A 15051-nucleotide genomic window follows, 5' to 3' on the forward strand; every position below is an offset into this window, starting at 1 on the left:
TCCCGCCCCACAAGCCGTGTGCTTGCACAGCTCTGTAAAGCCCGCGGCTCCCCAAGCGGTACCGGAACCGCTAGCCTGGCATTCCACCACACTACCATCTGTCTACAAAAACTATCCATCTGAAGATGCCATTTATTTATAAATTATACTAATTTTAAAGGGTATATTACATTGATAATATTCAATACTATAGAAAACTTATACTTGATATATTATCAATTTCATGCTAATAAAATATATTCTTGAAACCGTTATAATCCAAGCATTTACAGTATCTGATCCTACTACTGAAATTTTAGTCCCTTTTCTATGTACAATACAACTACAACTTTGGTGAATGCCACGTCTAGGTTTTAAAAATTAATTTTTATTGCCTTGTGTATGACCATGAGGAGCCAGAACAAAACAATTTAATGTACAATACATGAAATAAATCATTTGGAGGTGACACATATGCCAAGGTTTAGCTGGACAGCATTAAAATATACAAACAATAGAGCTCTAAAAGTGGGGATCAGAACAGGTATGGCATGTTAGTCACAGAAGAACTAGACAGCACAGTTTGAATGAGTGACAGATATAAGTGTTAGAATTAAGTTGGTATTTTGGGCTCCACCTTGGAAGAATATAATTGTTGACTGTCAGTGAACAGCATTGCCCTCTTCTAAGAGCTGGTGAATATACTGTGTTTTTATTCACAGTCTAATAAAATGAACTGTGCTGAAGTAGGCGAGTACAATGAGCAAGAACACTACGAGAGTGAACTGCCAAAAATGGTTTGTTCAACGTATCATGATTCACTGAACTGACAGCTTTGAGAGCCATACTCAGCGCTCCAGCCCAGTTTCCAGTTTCTTTAAGGGATGGCCTTCTGATAAATTCAATTCCAATATCAGTTCATCAAGGAATCAGACACAGTGAATCAGCACTTGTATCAGACACAAGCCAAGTTGTGACTATTCATATCTTGAGCTACTCACTAGATCCTTGGGCTGGTTTACAGAAGGGAAAAAACAGGAAAAGAAAATACCCATCCCTTGAAGAGCTGACTAAGGCACAGCTGACCTGAAAAAAAGAGCCTTCTACTATGAGATGAAGCTGTTCATCAAGATATGCAATAGTATCTGGTCACCAAGAGAGCACTCATAAGACCTCCTCTTACATATATGGGTTTCAATAAACTATGTTCTATTTAATAATTTGGATAATAAAACTTATTCTTAGGATGAGTTACTCTTTGAATTTATACAAACAGCATGTGTCTCATAGCTGAAGTAACATATACTCTGAGCCTACAGGCATTCATTTCCCCAAGAAAGTCAACATACTGGCATTGTTAATATAACAATAATTCAATTAAGTGAAATTCCTGATTCACTTGACTGAAGCTTATTTAGAACATTAAAAGATGACTTCAGATGGAAAAAACCCTGAAATAAAAGGTAGAAAAAAGTATATAATGTTGTGATTCTTGCTATCTCCTGCTTATTGACAGCTATGTAAGCCTTCTTTAGTTTGAGATGGCTTGATCTGTATTGAACAGCCAATGATGTGTATTGCATAAACAAAGAGTGCAGATTACTGCTGTTTACTCTAGTGAAACTAAAACTTTATGGAGCATCACAATAGAGAAAGGGGACAGCATTTATTTGAAGATACATTTGTAGGGTATTGTATTAGTGAAATTAGATCCAGATTTAATTGTAGATACTGATTTAACTGGAAGGGAAAAGACAAAAAATAAATAATTATGACTGTCAATTGCGGTTAACGTGTGTGATTAACAAGTTAATCACTGTCCATGTTATTTTTTTTAATGCGTTAATTATGCATATGGTTTAGGAGCCCGCACCCAGGCACTCTGCCCAGTCGCTGTCACCGCCACGTCCGGGCTGCCCTGCAGGGCAGCAGTAGCAGTGCAGAGGACCATAGGGCAACCTGCGGGCAGGCTATGGGCAGCTGCGGCAGGGAGAGGAGGGTGCATGCAGACAGAGACAGAAATAGGCAGCCGCAGCCTGCAGGCATCCAGGAACACAGCCCAGCAGCATGTGGAGCACTGCCCAGTAGGCAAGTCTGTGAAGGAGAGGGGGCAGAGTGAGGCCCCCATGGTGAGGGAGGGAGTGAGGCAGAGACAAGGGCAGGGACTGGAGTGAATGGGGCCCTGGGCTCGGAGCAGGCCACGGGATGCAGCCACAGGTAGCTCATCCAGGAGCACGGGGAAGCTCCTGCCACTGTGCGCACCTCGGGGGACTCATGTGGGGCACATGCCCCCTAGATTTGTGTGGGGCAGAGGTGGGCTGCTGCTGCAGGCTGGGGATCTGCATCCCGCTGTCTTTGCCCCAGGAGCCATGTGCTGGCTACACCGTGTCTCCTGACTGCCCAGCAGCAGGAGACATAGATAGCATGGCATTGCACATGTCCTGGGGCAATGGCAGCAGGGTGCAGAGTCCCAGCTTGCAGCACCAGGCTGCCTCTGCCCTGCACACAAATCCAGGGGCCACATGCCCCCTATGCCTCTCCTGGGGGTTCATATGGGGCAGGAACAGTCCCTGACCCTAAGGCCCTGGATGAGCCACTCACAGTTCCATCCCATGACCTGCCCAGCCCTGGGGCCCCATTCACCCCAGCACCTACCCCTTCCTCTGCCTCACTTCCTCCCTTACTGTGGGGGCCTTGATCCGCACCCCTGTGCCCCTTACCTCTCCCCAGGTCCCTTCCCCCCTACACGCTTACCTGCTGCACGCTGTCTGTGTGTGTGGGTATGTGTATGTCTGCCTCTCACTCCCAAGCCACAGTCCCTCAAGCTCTGCTCCTGCCCCTCATTCCTAACCCACAGTACCCCACAACCTGCTAGGGTATGCAGAAACCTCCCCACCCGGGGCTCCAAATCCCACACATAAACCCACAGTCCCCTACTCCGTCATTAATTTCCCCGCACACGCATACACCCACCCTGAACCATACAAAGTACCTGCATAATTTTGAGTTTTTCTGCACGTTTGATCTTTTAGCTGTGTGATTAATGTGAATATTTTTTTTAATCATGCAACTAATCATGATCAATTTTTTAAATTGTTTGACAGCCCTAAAAATAATGTTTTCAGGGCTAATATAAATGATTTGTCTGGTGAGGTTTTGTGGTATTTGATGTGGAAATATTACTCCAGAACTTAATTCTACTTAGCTTTGTATATTCTTGAGGGCTGCTTAAACAACATTTTTCTACGTTTTCATGATGAACAATTATAGTCAAGTTATGGTACAAAATAGCAAGCTTTGCACCCTGCAGGATAGTTGGGTGGTTTGGCCATTTTGCTTTATATCTAAAGAAACCTTAACCCTCACATAAAGAAAGTAACTGTATGTAGTCAGCACCCATCAGAACTTTTAAAAATGCCAGACTGACAGTACTAATATTTATTTATCCTCACAAAAAGTGCAACACAGCTAACTGGACATCATGGTTTAATTGATTTCCATGAAGCCTCAACTCCAAGGTACAAAAAAGTAGTTCTATGCTGCTACTTTGGGCTTACTTCTGAAATTGCTATTTAGATTAACAATAGCAATTAGTGTTGCAGTTGTTAACAGCCTTCAGATGGTAAACATTTGCTGTTCAAAATCTTGAACCAATGACCTTCTTTTGAAAGATTCCTATTTGATTAGGACTCTCCTGAACCCCTCTATCCTTTTTGTGACAATTTTAATGAAAAAGAATTAAAACAAAACAAAAAGAAACCAGTAACAACTCTGAAAAAATGGTGTAATTGAAAAATGGATTAGAATTTTGGAGATTTTTGTTTAAACTTTAAGAATAATTCTTAAGGACCAGGGGTTTTAAGATTAGCGTACCTTTTGGTTTAGTAGAGCACTTGCTAGTCTTTGTACTTCAGAGCTCAACAGCGAGGTACCCCTGATGACTTTACTGAGAGCTGCAAGTGACTGATGGACACTTTGTACTAGGAGAATGGCATTGTATTGTTCAAGAATAATGAATGATAAGATTGGGGAACCTTGCCGCTCAGTGGGAGGAGACACCTTCTGATGAATCAGCTTGGAATTCTAAAAGAAAAATATATGATGTTAAAATTAATACACTCAGTGAAATGGCTCTGCCTTAAAAAATACAATCCACAGAGGAGATGGCTTGCCCTTACCAAAGTCAATTATGATACTTCCACTGTTTTCAGTGATACAGGATAAGAAGTACGATGAAGGAATTGTACATGTTAAATTTCCCAGATGACCAATTCAGTATAAAGTAAGTTTTCCTTTGTTTATTCTATTATTTTTAAAATACTGGAAACTGCTATTTTTTCTTCATTTCATCAAACAAATTCAACAGATTTTATTATTTTGTGATACAATAGTGTCATAAAAATGTATGCTAAGTACAGTACACATACAGAGCAACAGAGAGTGCTTGTCTAAAGAACACTAAAGAGCAGGCTATATTGTTTGGCTGTGCTGGAATCATGTCTATTCAGAAAAACAGGAATAAATTTGAGATTCTCTTCTCTGCACTCATACGATCAGGATAGAAAAATCAAAAATACTGGTCTTCCTTAACATCCTTCCAGATCCAAGAGGTCCCACACTTACAGTTTCCCTTTCAGAAGGAAATGTTTCTTGCCTGGTCTTAGGACAGTTGTAGGGAAGTTAGCATTAGCAACTCCTAATAGCTTATAAACCCAATATGAACAAGTAAACAGTTTTACTTTCCCTGTATCATTCAGTGTGAACATGAAGTGAGCACACCATACTTTCTTTTCTACTGATACAATCAAAACTATTCCCAGAAATGAAACTTTATGCAGCTATATATTAGCTATAGTAAGGTTAATAGTTAGGTTTATTTATGCACAAAGATGATCAGGTTCATGGCTCTCATGTTTTGAGTCTGCAAATGCTGAATTTATGCCTTATGAAAATGGAACTTTCAGTTGTGTTTTCTAATGCAGAAACTATTTCTGGTGACCAAGAAGGGGTACTAATGTAAACTGTTCAAGCATTACAAGAGCAGTTGTTTGGCAAGAGTATTTAACATTATAGGAAACAAAAACCTGGAGGGATAAAAAAAAGATGGAGGAAGCCTAAATAAAACTAGTAATTGCATACATGTACACCTTTTAAATTAAACTGAATATTCAACAGCAACACCTTCTTTCTTGGTACTGTGTTGCAGGTATCTTTAACAGAATATAATTGCATTTTGTAGAAAGATAGGGGACAGGTTGGCTTCATAACTACCGGTTCTCAGAACTGAAAACGACATGCTCAAATTGACCAACTGAAGAAGACATGCTCAAATTGACCAAGCCACTTGGAATGATTTTTTTCTGAGGTTTTGATTTTTAAAATATAAAAGATACTTATAAAATTCAGATCCAGGTCTTGGTGCAGACTTCAAATATCCTCAAAGTTCTCAGTACTGTACTTAAGGGTTTAATATAGCTGCATCACTAATGATGTTTCCCCTTGAATTATCTAGGAATGAGCAAACACAGCTGTTCTGAGGAAAGTGGGAAAACTGAAATTTAAATAAGCTATATTAGAAAATTATAGTGTATAAATCTGATTCACATATTTTAGCAACACAAATCTTAAGCTATAGTTTTAAAGCAATTGGTTCTTCCCCTTCAACAATGAATGTTCTTAAATTTGTACAGCTTTGCTTAAGAATGATATGCAAAGCCATTAGTAGAAAATTGCTTGTGATATAATTTTCTAAGGATCTCATTTTTTCAAAATTATTCAATGAAATCAAGTTGCTAATGGATAATAAAACAGAAAATAGAACCAGAAAGAAGACAACATTATATATAAATCACCACTTTACGTCAGTCAGAATTTATCATTCAGTATTTAAGCATAGAAAAAGATGAGACGTTTAAACTGGATGGTACAACATGTTAGCTCTAGAGGATGTGCTCTAATTTTCATGGCATTTGAGTACTAAAACTAAGGAATGAAATTAAGTTTATTGACTTTCTAAGATCACTTCTATACCATCTGAAAAGGTAGTTTCCATTTTGAAGTATGCTATATAATTTCAGAAGATACACCAATCTTGCTACAATAGCAGCCCCAATGACTAATAGTGAATTTGTATGTATAGATATTAAAACATTATCCTGCTTATAGCTTACTTTGTATTGGAATGCAAATAATCAATCTACTAAATTACAGCAAAATATGCATTGTTTTATGGAACAACTCATACCAATAGACTTACATTTCCATTTACTTTTCTTTTTGTGTAAAGATGAAGAAATGTTTCCAGCTTCCAGATTAAACAGGAAAGAGTTGCTAATATTTCTGATATTAGTTCTGCATTTAAATTGTGAATGTCTAAGGGTTAAAGTTATTCATATATTCAAATTTTCAGTGTAATTTCAATCACTTTTCCAGTTTACATTCAAGTTATATAATGTCCAAATGCACTTATCATTTGGCTTCATTTAAAAGTTGTTGCCAATTTGTAATATTATTGTACATGCAGAGTACTGCACAAAAATATATTTTGGTAGCAACTGTTCTGAGATACTCAAATGAATTTTGAGGAAGAAGAACTTGTACTCAATTTTAAACAGATGATGAGAAACCCTTGTAAAATGTTTCCAATAAGCTATACGTCCCAAAATCTCTACGTGGCCAATTTGGAAAACATATTTGCCCATAACATTTTTCACTTTTCAATTACATGTTTGGTAATTTAGTGAAGCATCTGTTGTGGCTCTGGTTTTATTGATCTAAGATTAAACCAATTTTGAATCCCTCACGTGGTATTCTGCTTTGCAGCACAGTAGGATGTCTCTATCCATGTTGTTGCATCCTCTAAGGACATGTCTTCCACTTCCACTGCTTCAGGTCACCAGTGGGTGTGTCTACATGTGCATTTACTGCACAGTAACTCACTGTGTTGTAAGCAGCTTTTATGCCAGTGAATACACGTGTCTATGTAATAGCACTATAACGCTGTGTATGGATTGACTTGGGATTAAAGTTTGTTCCAAGTCAGTCCACATAAACAGAGTTACTGCACAGTACAGTTGTGCAAAATTTTGATGGCCTTTTCATTTCGACTTTGTTTCAACTCATTTTGCGGTCAAAACAGCAAAATCAAAATGAAACAAAGGCTGTCAAAATAGCCTTAAAACAAAATGAGGCTAGCTGAAATGTTTCAAAAGTTGAAACATTTTGACCATAGTGCTAGGGATGGGAAGTCAGTCCAGCTGGGCTGCCTTCCCATTTCTGGTGCAAGATCTGGTGGGGTTGGGGAGGCAAACTGCGTGGGGGTCGGAAGTCAGCCCAGCTGGGCTGCCTCACCATCCCCCCATTCTAGATTGCATGGGGGGGCATGAAAGCACCCCAGTTGGGCTACCACCATGGCAGAGTGCCAGGGGAGGGAAGGCAGCTAGATGGGCTTCCTCTCCATTCCCCACACTAGATCGCATGGGGAGTGGAAAAGCAGCCCAGCTGGGCTGCTCACCATCCCCCCCCCCGCGCTAGATCATACATGGAGGAGGGAAGCTGCTCAGCTGGGCCAACTCCCTGCCCCACACATGATTTAGCAAAACAGCCGAAAAAGGGTCAAAACAGAAACAGTTACTGTGCTGAATGGGCACACGTGTAGATGTGCACCCATGCTGCATGGTAGTTTTCAGTTAATGCACTATAACCTAAGTTACAGCACAGTAATGGTGCACATAATGACGTGCCCACTGAGCTGGAGAAACCAAATAGAAATCAGATAGCCTTTATTCATTTTTAGCTTGTCAGTCTCACTGACACGGGAACTATGCTAGGGTATATACAAATCAAGACCTCTCTAGAAAACATACACTGTTATATATACACTCTTCTTTGAACCATCCTAATGCGCAAATGTAACACAGTCTTTGGACCACTGAACATCCACATCACCAGAGCTATGATCACTGTTTAAAGGTAGCTCCACCATCAATGCAGTATGGAAGGAACATTTTCAAGAGCTCCTGAATCAAGGTTGTAATGCTGAAGACAATACCACAGAATATACCCCACAATACCTCATTAAGGACTGCCTTGCATGATCCATGATCAAGAGACCTTGAAAACTATTAAGCAGATGAAAAACAACAAAGCACGTGGTCTTAATTGAATACCAGATAAAATTTATAAGCAGGGTACAAAAAGTTCTCTCATGAACTACACATTGTTATGAAAATCTGGAAACACAAATAGATTCCCATTGACCTGAAAGTCTATCTCCAAGAAAAGAGAGAGATTGGATTGCAGGAATTATTGTGGTAGTTTACTCTTATCCAGAGCTGGGAAGATCCTCAGCTGTATTCTCCTTGGTAGATTCAGTTTCCTCAGTCAGGAGAGTCTGTCTGAGTCCCAGTGTGGTTTTAGACCACTCAGAGATACAATGGATATGATCTTTGTTGCTGGATAGCCTCAGGAGAAGTGCTACAAGCAACACTGAGATCTTTAATCAACATCAATACTTCAGAGACAAACACTGTGATGTACAGTATGGCACTGATCATTTCAAACAAACTTGCCTCGCTATGGAGATGGATAGGTGGAGACCTGTGCTGCACAGCCCTGACCCTGTGTGTCCTGCATCTGCTCCTGGCTCACCCACTTAGGCTCAGCAGTGGTGGCATGGGACAGAAGCTGTTGCTCACTGTGGGGGTAAAGCTACCCCTCCCCCTTGCCACTGCTGGGCAGTTCTTGGTGCAGCTGCCTAGAGACTGCACCTGGCTACCCTGTGTCTCTGCCACCATCACCAATGCCTCTGGGATGCCAAGCAGGACAGCGGTGGCAGCACAGAACAGACACAGGGCAGCCTGGCACAGACTCCAGGAGGCTGCAGTGAGAACTGCCTGGAAGTGGCAAGGGGGAAGGGCTGCTTTTTTCCCATGCTGAGCAGCAGCTTCTGTCCCATACCACCACTGCTCAGCTTGGGTGGGTGAGCCTGGAGCAGGCGTGGGGTGCCCAGGGTTAGGCCTGTGCAGTGCAGGTCCCCACACACCCACAATCCCCACACAAACCCCATACCCAACCACCCCTGCACCCCACCTTGCAATATACAAGAGTAAGACCTCATTTTGAGCTATTATGCAATCACCTCTATATACACCACACAAACAGACACAAATCAAGACAAAAATATTTAAAAAAATGAAATTTAAATATGTTTATGTCAATGTTTGAATTTTAGTATATAATTTGGGTTTTTTCCAGTTCCAAGATGGCAACCCCCCTTCCTGAAATGAGTCCTTCTGGAGGCACAGGGAGGGATTTCGAGTGGCAAAGGTTAGGAGTTCAGGGGTGGAACTTCCACACCCAATATGTTGATCAGAGGGTGGGGAACCTGTCAGGCAGGGCTTCCCTTGCAGCCCTCAACAGCTCATCAAAACTCGTTAAGCAGCCCTCCACTGGAAATAATTGCCCACCCCTGACATAAAGAATGCTTAAAGAACATGTCTACACCTTTAGTTTATCTAAATAGTAGTTTCCAAGACAAACAGATGTCAAGTGGTAATTTTCATTATGCTGACGAAGCATCAGCATGTCTATAATGAATAGGTATCTTCAAGGCATTTATAGAAACATGCCTGGAGAAAAAAAATCCCTTTGGGCTTGATTTTCAGGTTTTCATATTTCTAAGAAGATGATTTACAATTAATTTCAGTTTGGATATTAATTTTCATGGGTTTATGATTTTTTTGCTCTGGGACTAAAGAGTGTTTAAGTTTTTAAAAAAGCTATGAATATAACAAACATAACAGCATAGTGATCCAAATTCACATAAGATTTATGCTGAAAGAATCCTGCATTTTACAATTTGAAGATAGCTCATTAGCTATAATTTCCAACTATATATGATAACACCTGCTTTTCCTTCCTAAAAATATATATATCTGTTCCTTACCATTCAAATCAAAGGTATTAACAAGCTTCAATGCCCCCAATGTTATCACAGTCAATATTCAAGAAACACACAGAGAAACATAATAGTGAAGCATTTACACTAAGTAAACTATAACATTTTGAATGAGACAAAAGAACAATGAAACAATATGAATTTGAACATAAGCCATTTGGATGGGAGATTTGTACATATATTTATCTGTCATAACTACATTTCTATGTAATTAACTGTTTTCAGTAAGTTTGTTAGAGAGTGAAGATAATGGACGTTATTCAGAACAGTAACACAATTAGTGCTGCATTTCCCATTCCTAGATCTTTATTTAATGGTTCTGGAAAGCTCTTATATTTTTTGTCCAGTGATGGGAACAGGAAATGGTTTTTAATTGCTTACACCTGTTACTGTTAATTATCTTCTTATGTCTGCTGTGAAAAAGTGCTTTTAATGATGAAATTCTGAAGTTCAAAAACATCTAAATCATTTCTTTTAAGTGGTACTCTTCTACTTAATTTTTAAAGGGCATGGATAGATTGCTTTGACAGCTGTTTGTGATAGTTTAAAGCCCTTTCCACACTTTGAAATAGGTGGAAAAATATTTATTCCAAGGTGGGATTTATTTATTCTTTTATTTATTCTTTTCTCTTCCATTTCTAAGTACACATAATAAACACAGATTTTGTTTAGATTATTTTGTAATCTAGAAGTGGCACTCATTGGTAAGGTAGACAATTATATGACATACCAGACCAAACTTTTCAGGATAGTGACCTTCGAGGAAGGTCACCATAGACACTGGCTATGGACAGACATTACACATAAACTGGCTGAAGTGATCAGAAACTGGTTTAAACCTATAACAGAACAGATGTTCAGTGCACATAAACTGGTTTGAAAATGGCTGAAACTGGTTTGAGATAAACCTGGCTGAATGTAGTATTAGACTTAACTGATTTGGATCAAACCATTTTATGCAATGCCTTTCCCAGACCCCTTTCTGGTTTAAGAAAAACAAGACACCCACAGCATCCTGGCATGCTCTCTGGGGTGGGTGGGGCTCTCTGCTCCACAGCAGGGCTGGCCCCTCCCCTCTACTCCCTGGCTGCAGCTCCAGAGACTGTGATCTGCTTCCCGCCTCCCCTCACCACTCCTTGCTAAGCAGGAATTCCCCCCTCCCCTCTGCCTTGCTGAGGAGGTGTCTGTGTATTAGTTAGCAGACCACATGCTTGCTACTGTCTGTGTTGAATCAACAGTAGAATAAACAGGCAGAATCAACAAGTAGCTGGTAATGTCCTTCTGTTTTCTTAATTGGGAGATAATCAGTGAGTTAGGGGGTAATAAACACTGTTATTAATTCCCTGCTGAGCTAATCAGAGTGTCTTGCCAGGGCCTGGCCACACGCCCCTCAGCTCAGTGCTTTGGAAAGAAGGCAGGGCTGCTCTAGTGCCCCCTGGCTTCTGGCCTAAGCCACTACAGCCATGTGCCTGCATTTCTGGGATGTCTGTCCAGCTGCAAAACTGATTTAGACTAGCGAGGTTAGACTAACCTGGAAAGATTGAATCAATTCAGGCTCAGGCTTTTTGAATGTCCATTCCTTGCCATTATGAACTCTCAGTACAATGCTGTGGCAAACAACAGGAGTATCAAGCAGAACTAGCAAAGTGATATTCCCTGTGTACAAAGTAGTGGGAAGACTGCTGATAGACTACTGTATCTAGTTCTAGTGTCCATACTTCAAGAAGGATATGGAACTATCAAAAGCTGCTCAAGAGATGACAACAAAAATGATTAAGCAGACGGAAGGATTGTCTCCTATGATGTAAGAATTTAAGAGCTCAACTTATTCAGCTCACAAGAAAAGGCTAAGATACATCTTGATTACTTTGGACAGGTATTTGCAAATAGAATAACTGAATTACTGTGCTGTCCCGGCACCACACAGGTCATTTCCGATGTTACTGTACAGTAGTGTCAGCATCATGGTTTGTGCCTCCCAATGCTGCATCGCCATAGTGACTAGCTACATTGCCATAGCTTATTACTAAAGTGACATAGCAGCTTCTATAGATGTGCCCAGAGGAACCTGTCTTTCAGCCCACTGGCCTAGTAGCTATGGCACTTGCTCAGGGAACAGCAGAAATGGATTTTGCCCTCTTATGGGTATTTAAAACCATGTCTTCTGCTTCCCAGAAAAGTATTATAAACACCAGGTCATAGGCTAGGCACTAGCCATAGAACCCTCCTCTTCTACTGATGTTGGCATGCTGGGTAGCCAATAGGGAAAGATATGGGATCACAAAGAGTACATCGGGAGAGAGGCAAGGTGGCTGATGTAAAAGCTGCCCTGGAAGGGAGGAGGACTTAGGGACCTGGAAGTAACTACTCCAATGCTGTCTGTCCATTTTATCCAGTGAACTGTAAATGAAAAATGCAGTGGGCCAGCTTTAAGGAGATGGCTGGTGAGCACTACCTCACCTGTGGCATAATGGTTAAAAGCACTCTGCTGTAGAAGACACTGGCTCAAATGCTTCCTGGACGAGAGGACCTAGATCAGGGGTTGGCAACATTTTTGGGCTGAGTGCCAAAAACAGCCACAACCTCAACTTGTAAGGTGTTAGTGAGCTAGGGGCGGATGGCAGGGGAGCCATGAGGGGCCCAATCCTTGTTGTGGCATTGCAGTCCTGGCTTCTTCTCTACCATCTGCCCTGAGACACATGGGCCAAACAAAACGCTAGGAAATTTGGTCGTACGCTAGGAAATGTGGTCATCACGCCAGATGACAAAGCCAATATATTTAATGATTTCTTTGCCTCCATTTTCCTGAGCAGGGACCAGAACAATCACCCCCCTCTGGGCCCCCGTTAGACCCCAGGGGAGGTGCACCTAGGCCAAGGGTTAGTGAGGAACTATTTAGGGAACTTCTGGAAGTAGTGGATGTATTCAAATCAGCTGGTTCAGACAATCTCCACCCTCGAGTATTAAGGGAATTGGCTGAGGTCATTGTGGGACCCCTGGCACGGCTGTACGAGCACTCGTGGTGCTCCGGTGTGGTGCCAGAGGACTGGAAGAGGGCCAACATGGTTCCCATCTTCAAAAAGGGGAGGAAGGGGGACCCGGGAAACTATAGGCCAGTTAGTCTTACTTCAACCCTGGACAAGCTTTTTGAGAAAATTATTCTGACGTGGGGAAGATTATGCTTAGGGGCAATCAACACTTCATTAATGGCAGGTCCTGTCAGACCAACCTGGTGGCCTTCTACGATTAGGTTACCAAATCCTTAGATGCAGGGGTAGCAGTGGACATAGTCTTCCTGGACTTTCGGAAGGCCTTTGACAATGTCTCTCACCCCATTCTCATTAAGAAACTGGGGGACTGTGGTGTTGACACCTACACAGTCCAATGGGTCGCCAGCTGGCTGGAGGATCGCACCCAGAGTGTGGTGGTGGATGGGTCATTTTCGACTTGGAGGGATGTGGGCAGTGGGGTTCCGCAGGGCTCAGTCCTCGGGCCCGCACTGTTCAACATCTTCAGCAGTGACTTAGACAAGGGGGTAAATAGCACCCTGTTCAAATTTGCTGATGACACTAAGATGTGGGGGGATGTGGGCATGCTAGAAGGGAGGAATAGGCTGCAATCAGACCTAGACAGGTTACAGGGGTGGGCGGATGAGAATAGGATGGGATTCAACACCGACAAGTGCCAGGTGATGCACCTGGGGAAGAACAACCGGCACCATACCTACAGGTTGGGGAATTCCCTTTTCATCAGTACAGAGGCAGAAAAGGATCTTAGAGTCATCATTGATGCCAAGATGAATATGGGCCGGCAGCGTGGGCAGTCAGGAAGGCCAACTGTACCTTGTCATGCATCCACAGATGCATCTCAAGCAGGTCCAAGGAGGTGATCCTCCCCCTCTAAGCGGCACTGGTCAGGCCGCAGCTGGAATACTGCATCCAGTTCTGGGTGCTGCACTTCAAGAGGGATATGGACAACATTGAGAGGGTCCAGAGGAGGGCCACACATATGATCAGGGGGCAGCAGGGCAGATCCTACGAGGGGAGGCTACAGGACCTGAACCTGTTCAGCCTCCACAAGAGAAGGCTGAGGGGAGATCTAGTGGCCTCCACTACTCTTTCCTGCCATGGCAGGGGGTCAGAGTCTATGATCTGCTCAGGTACCTTCCGACCCTAGAAACTATGAAACTATGAGTGCCACACACTAACACATGCTGGGGGTTGCCTACCCTGACCTAGATTTTGATGTTATTGATGGATATTACAGACCAAATTGTTTAGTAAGTTATGAGAATGTTAAAACCAGTGAACACGCTTATGTAATGGTTTGGGTTCCTGGACCATGATTCGTACTTCCATGCAAGTGACCTCCTGTGATGCGATGGGCTTCATCTCTCCGCAAGAGGTAAGAGTGTCTTTTCTTACAAGTTGGCTGACCTCCTACATCAGGCTTTAAATTAAGTATGATGGGGGATGGGGAGGCAGGGGATGCAGAGAGTCTAGTCTAGAACCTACAAACTGTGAGACATACAGCAGTATCAAGGGGCCCTTTGGGCATCAGAACGGGGGGGGGGAACACGAAAGGCACCAGTCAGGGATCTAAAGCACCTCCATGTTAATAGTAGGAGCATTGGGAACAAGCAGGAAGAACTTGCACTCCTGCTTCCAGACAATCAGTTTGATTTATTGGGGCTAATGGAAACCTGGTGGGACCCTACCTATGACTGGGCAGTACAAATTGAGGGCTATAAGATGTTCCAAAGGGATAGAGTAGGGAGAAAAGGGGGTGGGTGGTTGAACTCTATGTAAAGGAGCATTACATATCTACTCTTATCAAAATGAGATCCGAGGAGGAGAAAATTGAGGCACTGTGGGTTAGGACACATGGCGGTCAAGGGGAAAGGGACTTGATGGTGGGGGTCTGCTATAGACCACCACACCAAGAGGAAAAGTTAGACTTAGAATTCTTGAGGCAGCTCTCAGAGGCTGTACAGTCTAGGGATGTCATTTTCATGGGGGACCTAAAGTACCCTGACATCTGCTGGGGGGAGCAGTCAGCCAAATCCAAGCATTCATGTAGATTCTTAACCTGTGTGCAGAATCTTCACCTAACGC

At 42.3% G+C, this 15051-nt stretch overlaps 1 protein-coding gene across 1 annotated transcript in view; it reads right to left on the bottom strand.

Moving 5' to 3' along the window:
* The window catches only part of DYNC2H1 (dynein cytoplasmic 2 heavy chain 1), a 427915-nt gene that overhangs the window by 75192 nt on the left and 337672 nt on the right, over positions 1-15051 (bottom strand). Inside the window, exon 84 of the mRNA XM_019530264.1 lies at positions 3853-4062. Within this exon, the coding sequence (XP_019385809.1) occupies positions 3853-4062 (210 nt within the window). The remainder of the gene's footprint in view (positions 1-3852; positions 4063-15051) is intronic.

This window comes from Crocodylus porosus, unplaced genomic scaffold (genome assembly GCF_001723895.1).
Source record: "Crocodylus porosus isolate Cpor-Errol unplaced genomic scaffold, CroPor_comp1, whole genome shotgun sequence".
Classification (NCBI taxonomy): Eukaryota; Metazoa; Chordata; order Crocodylia; family Crocodylidae; genus Crocodylus; species Crocodylus porosus.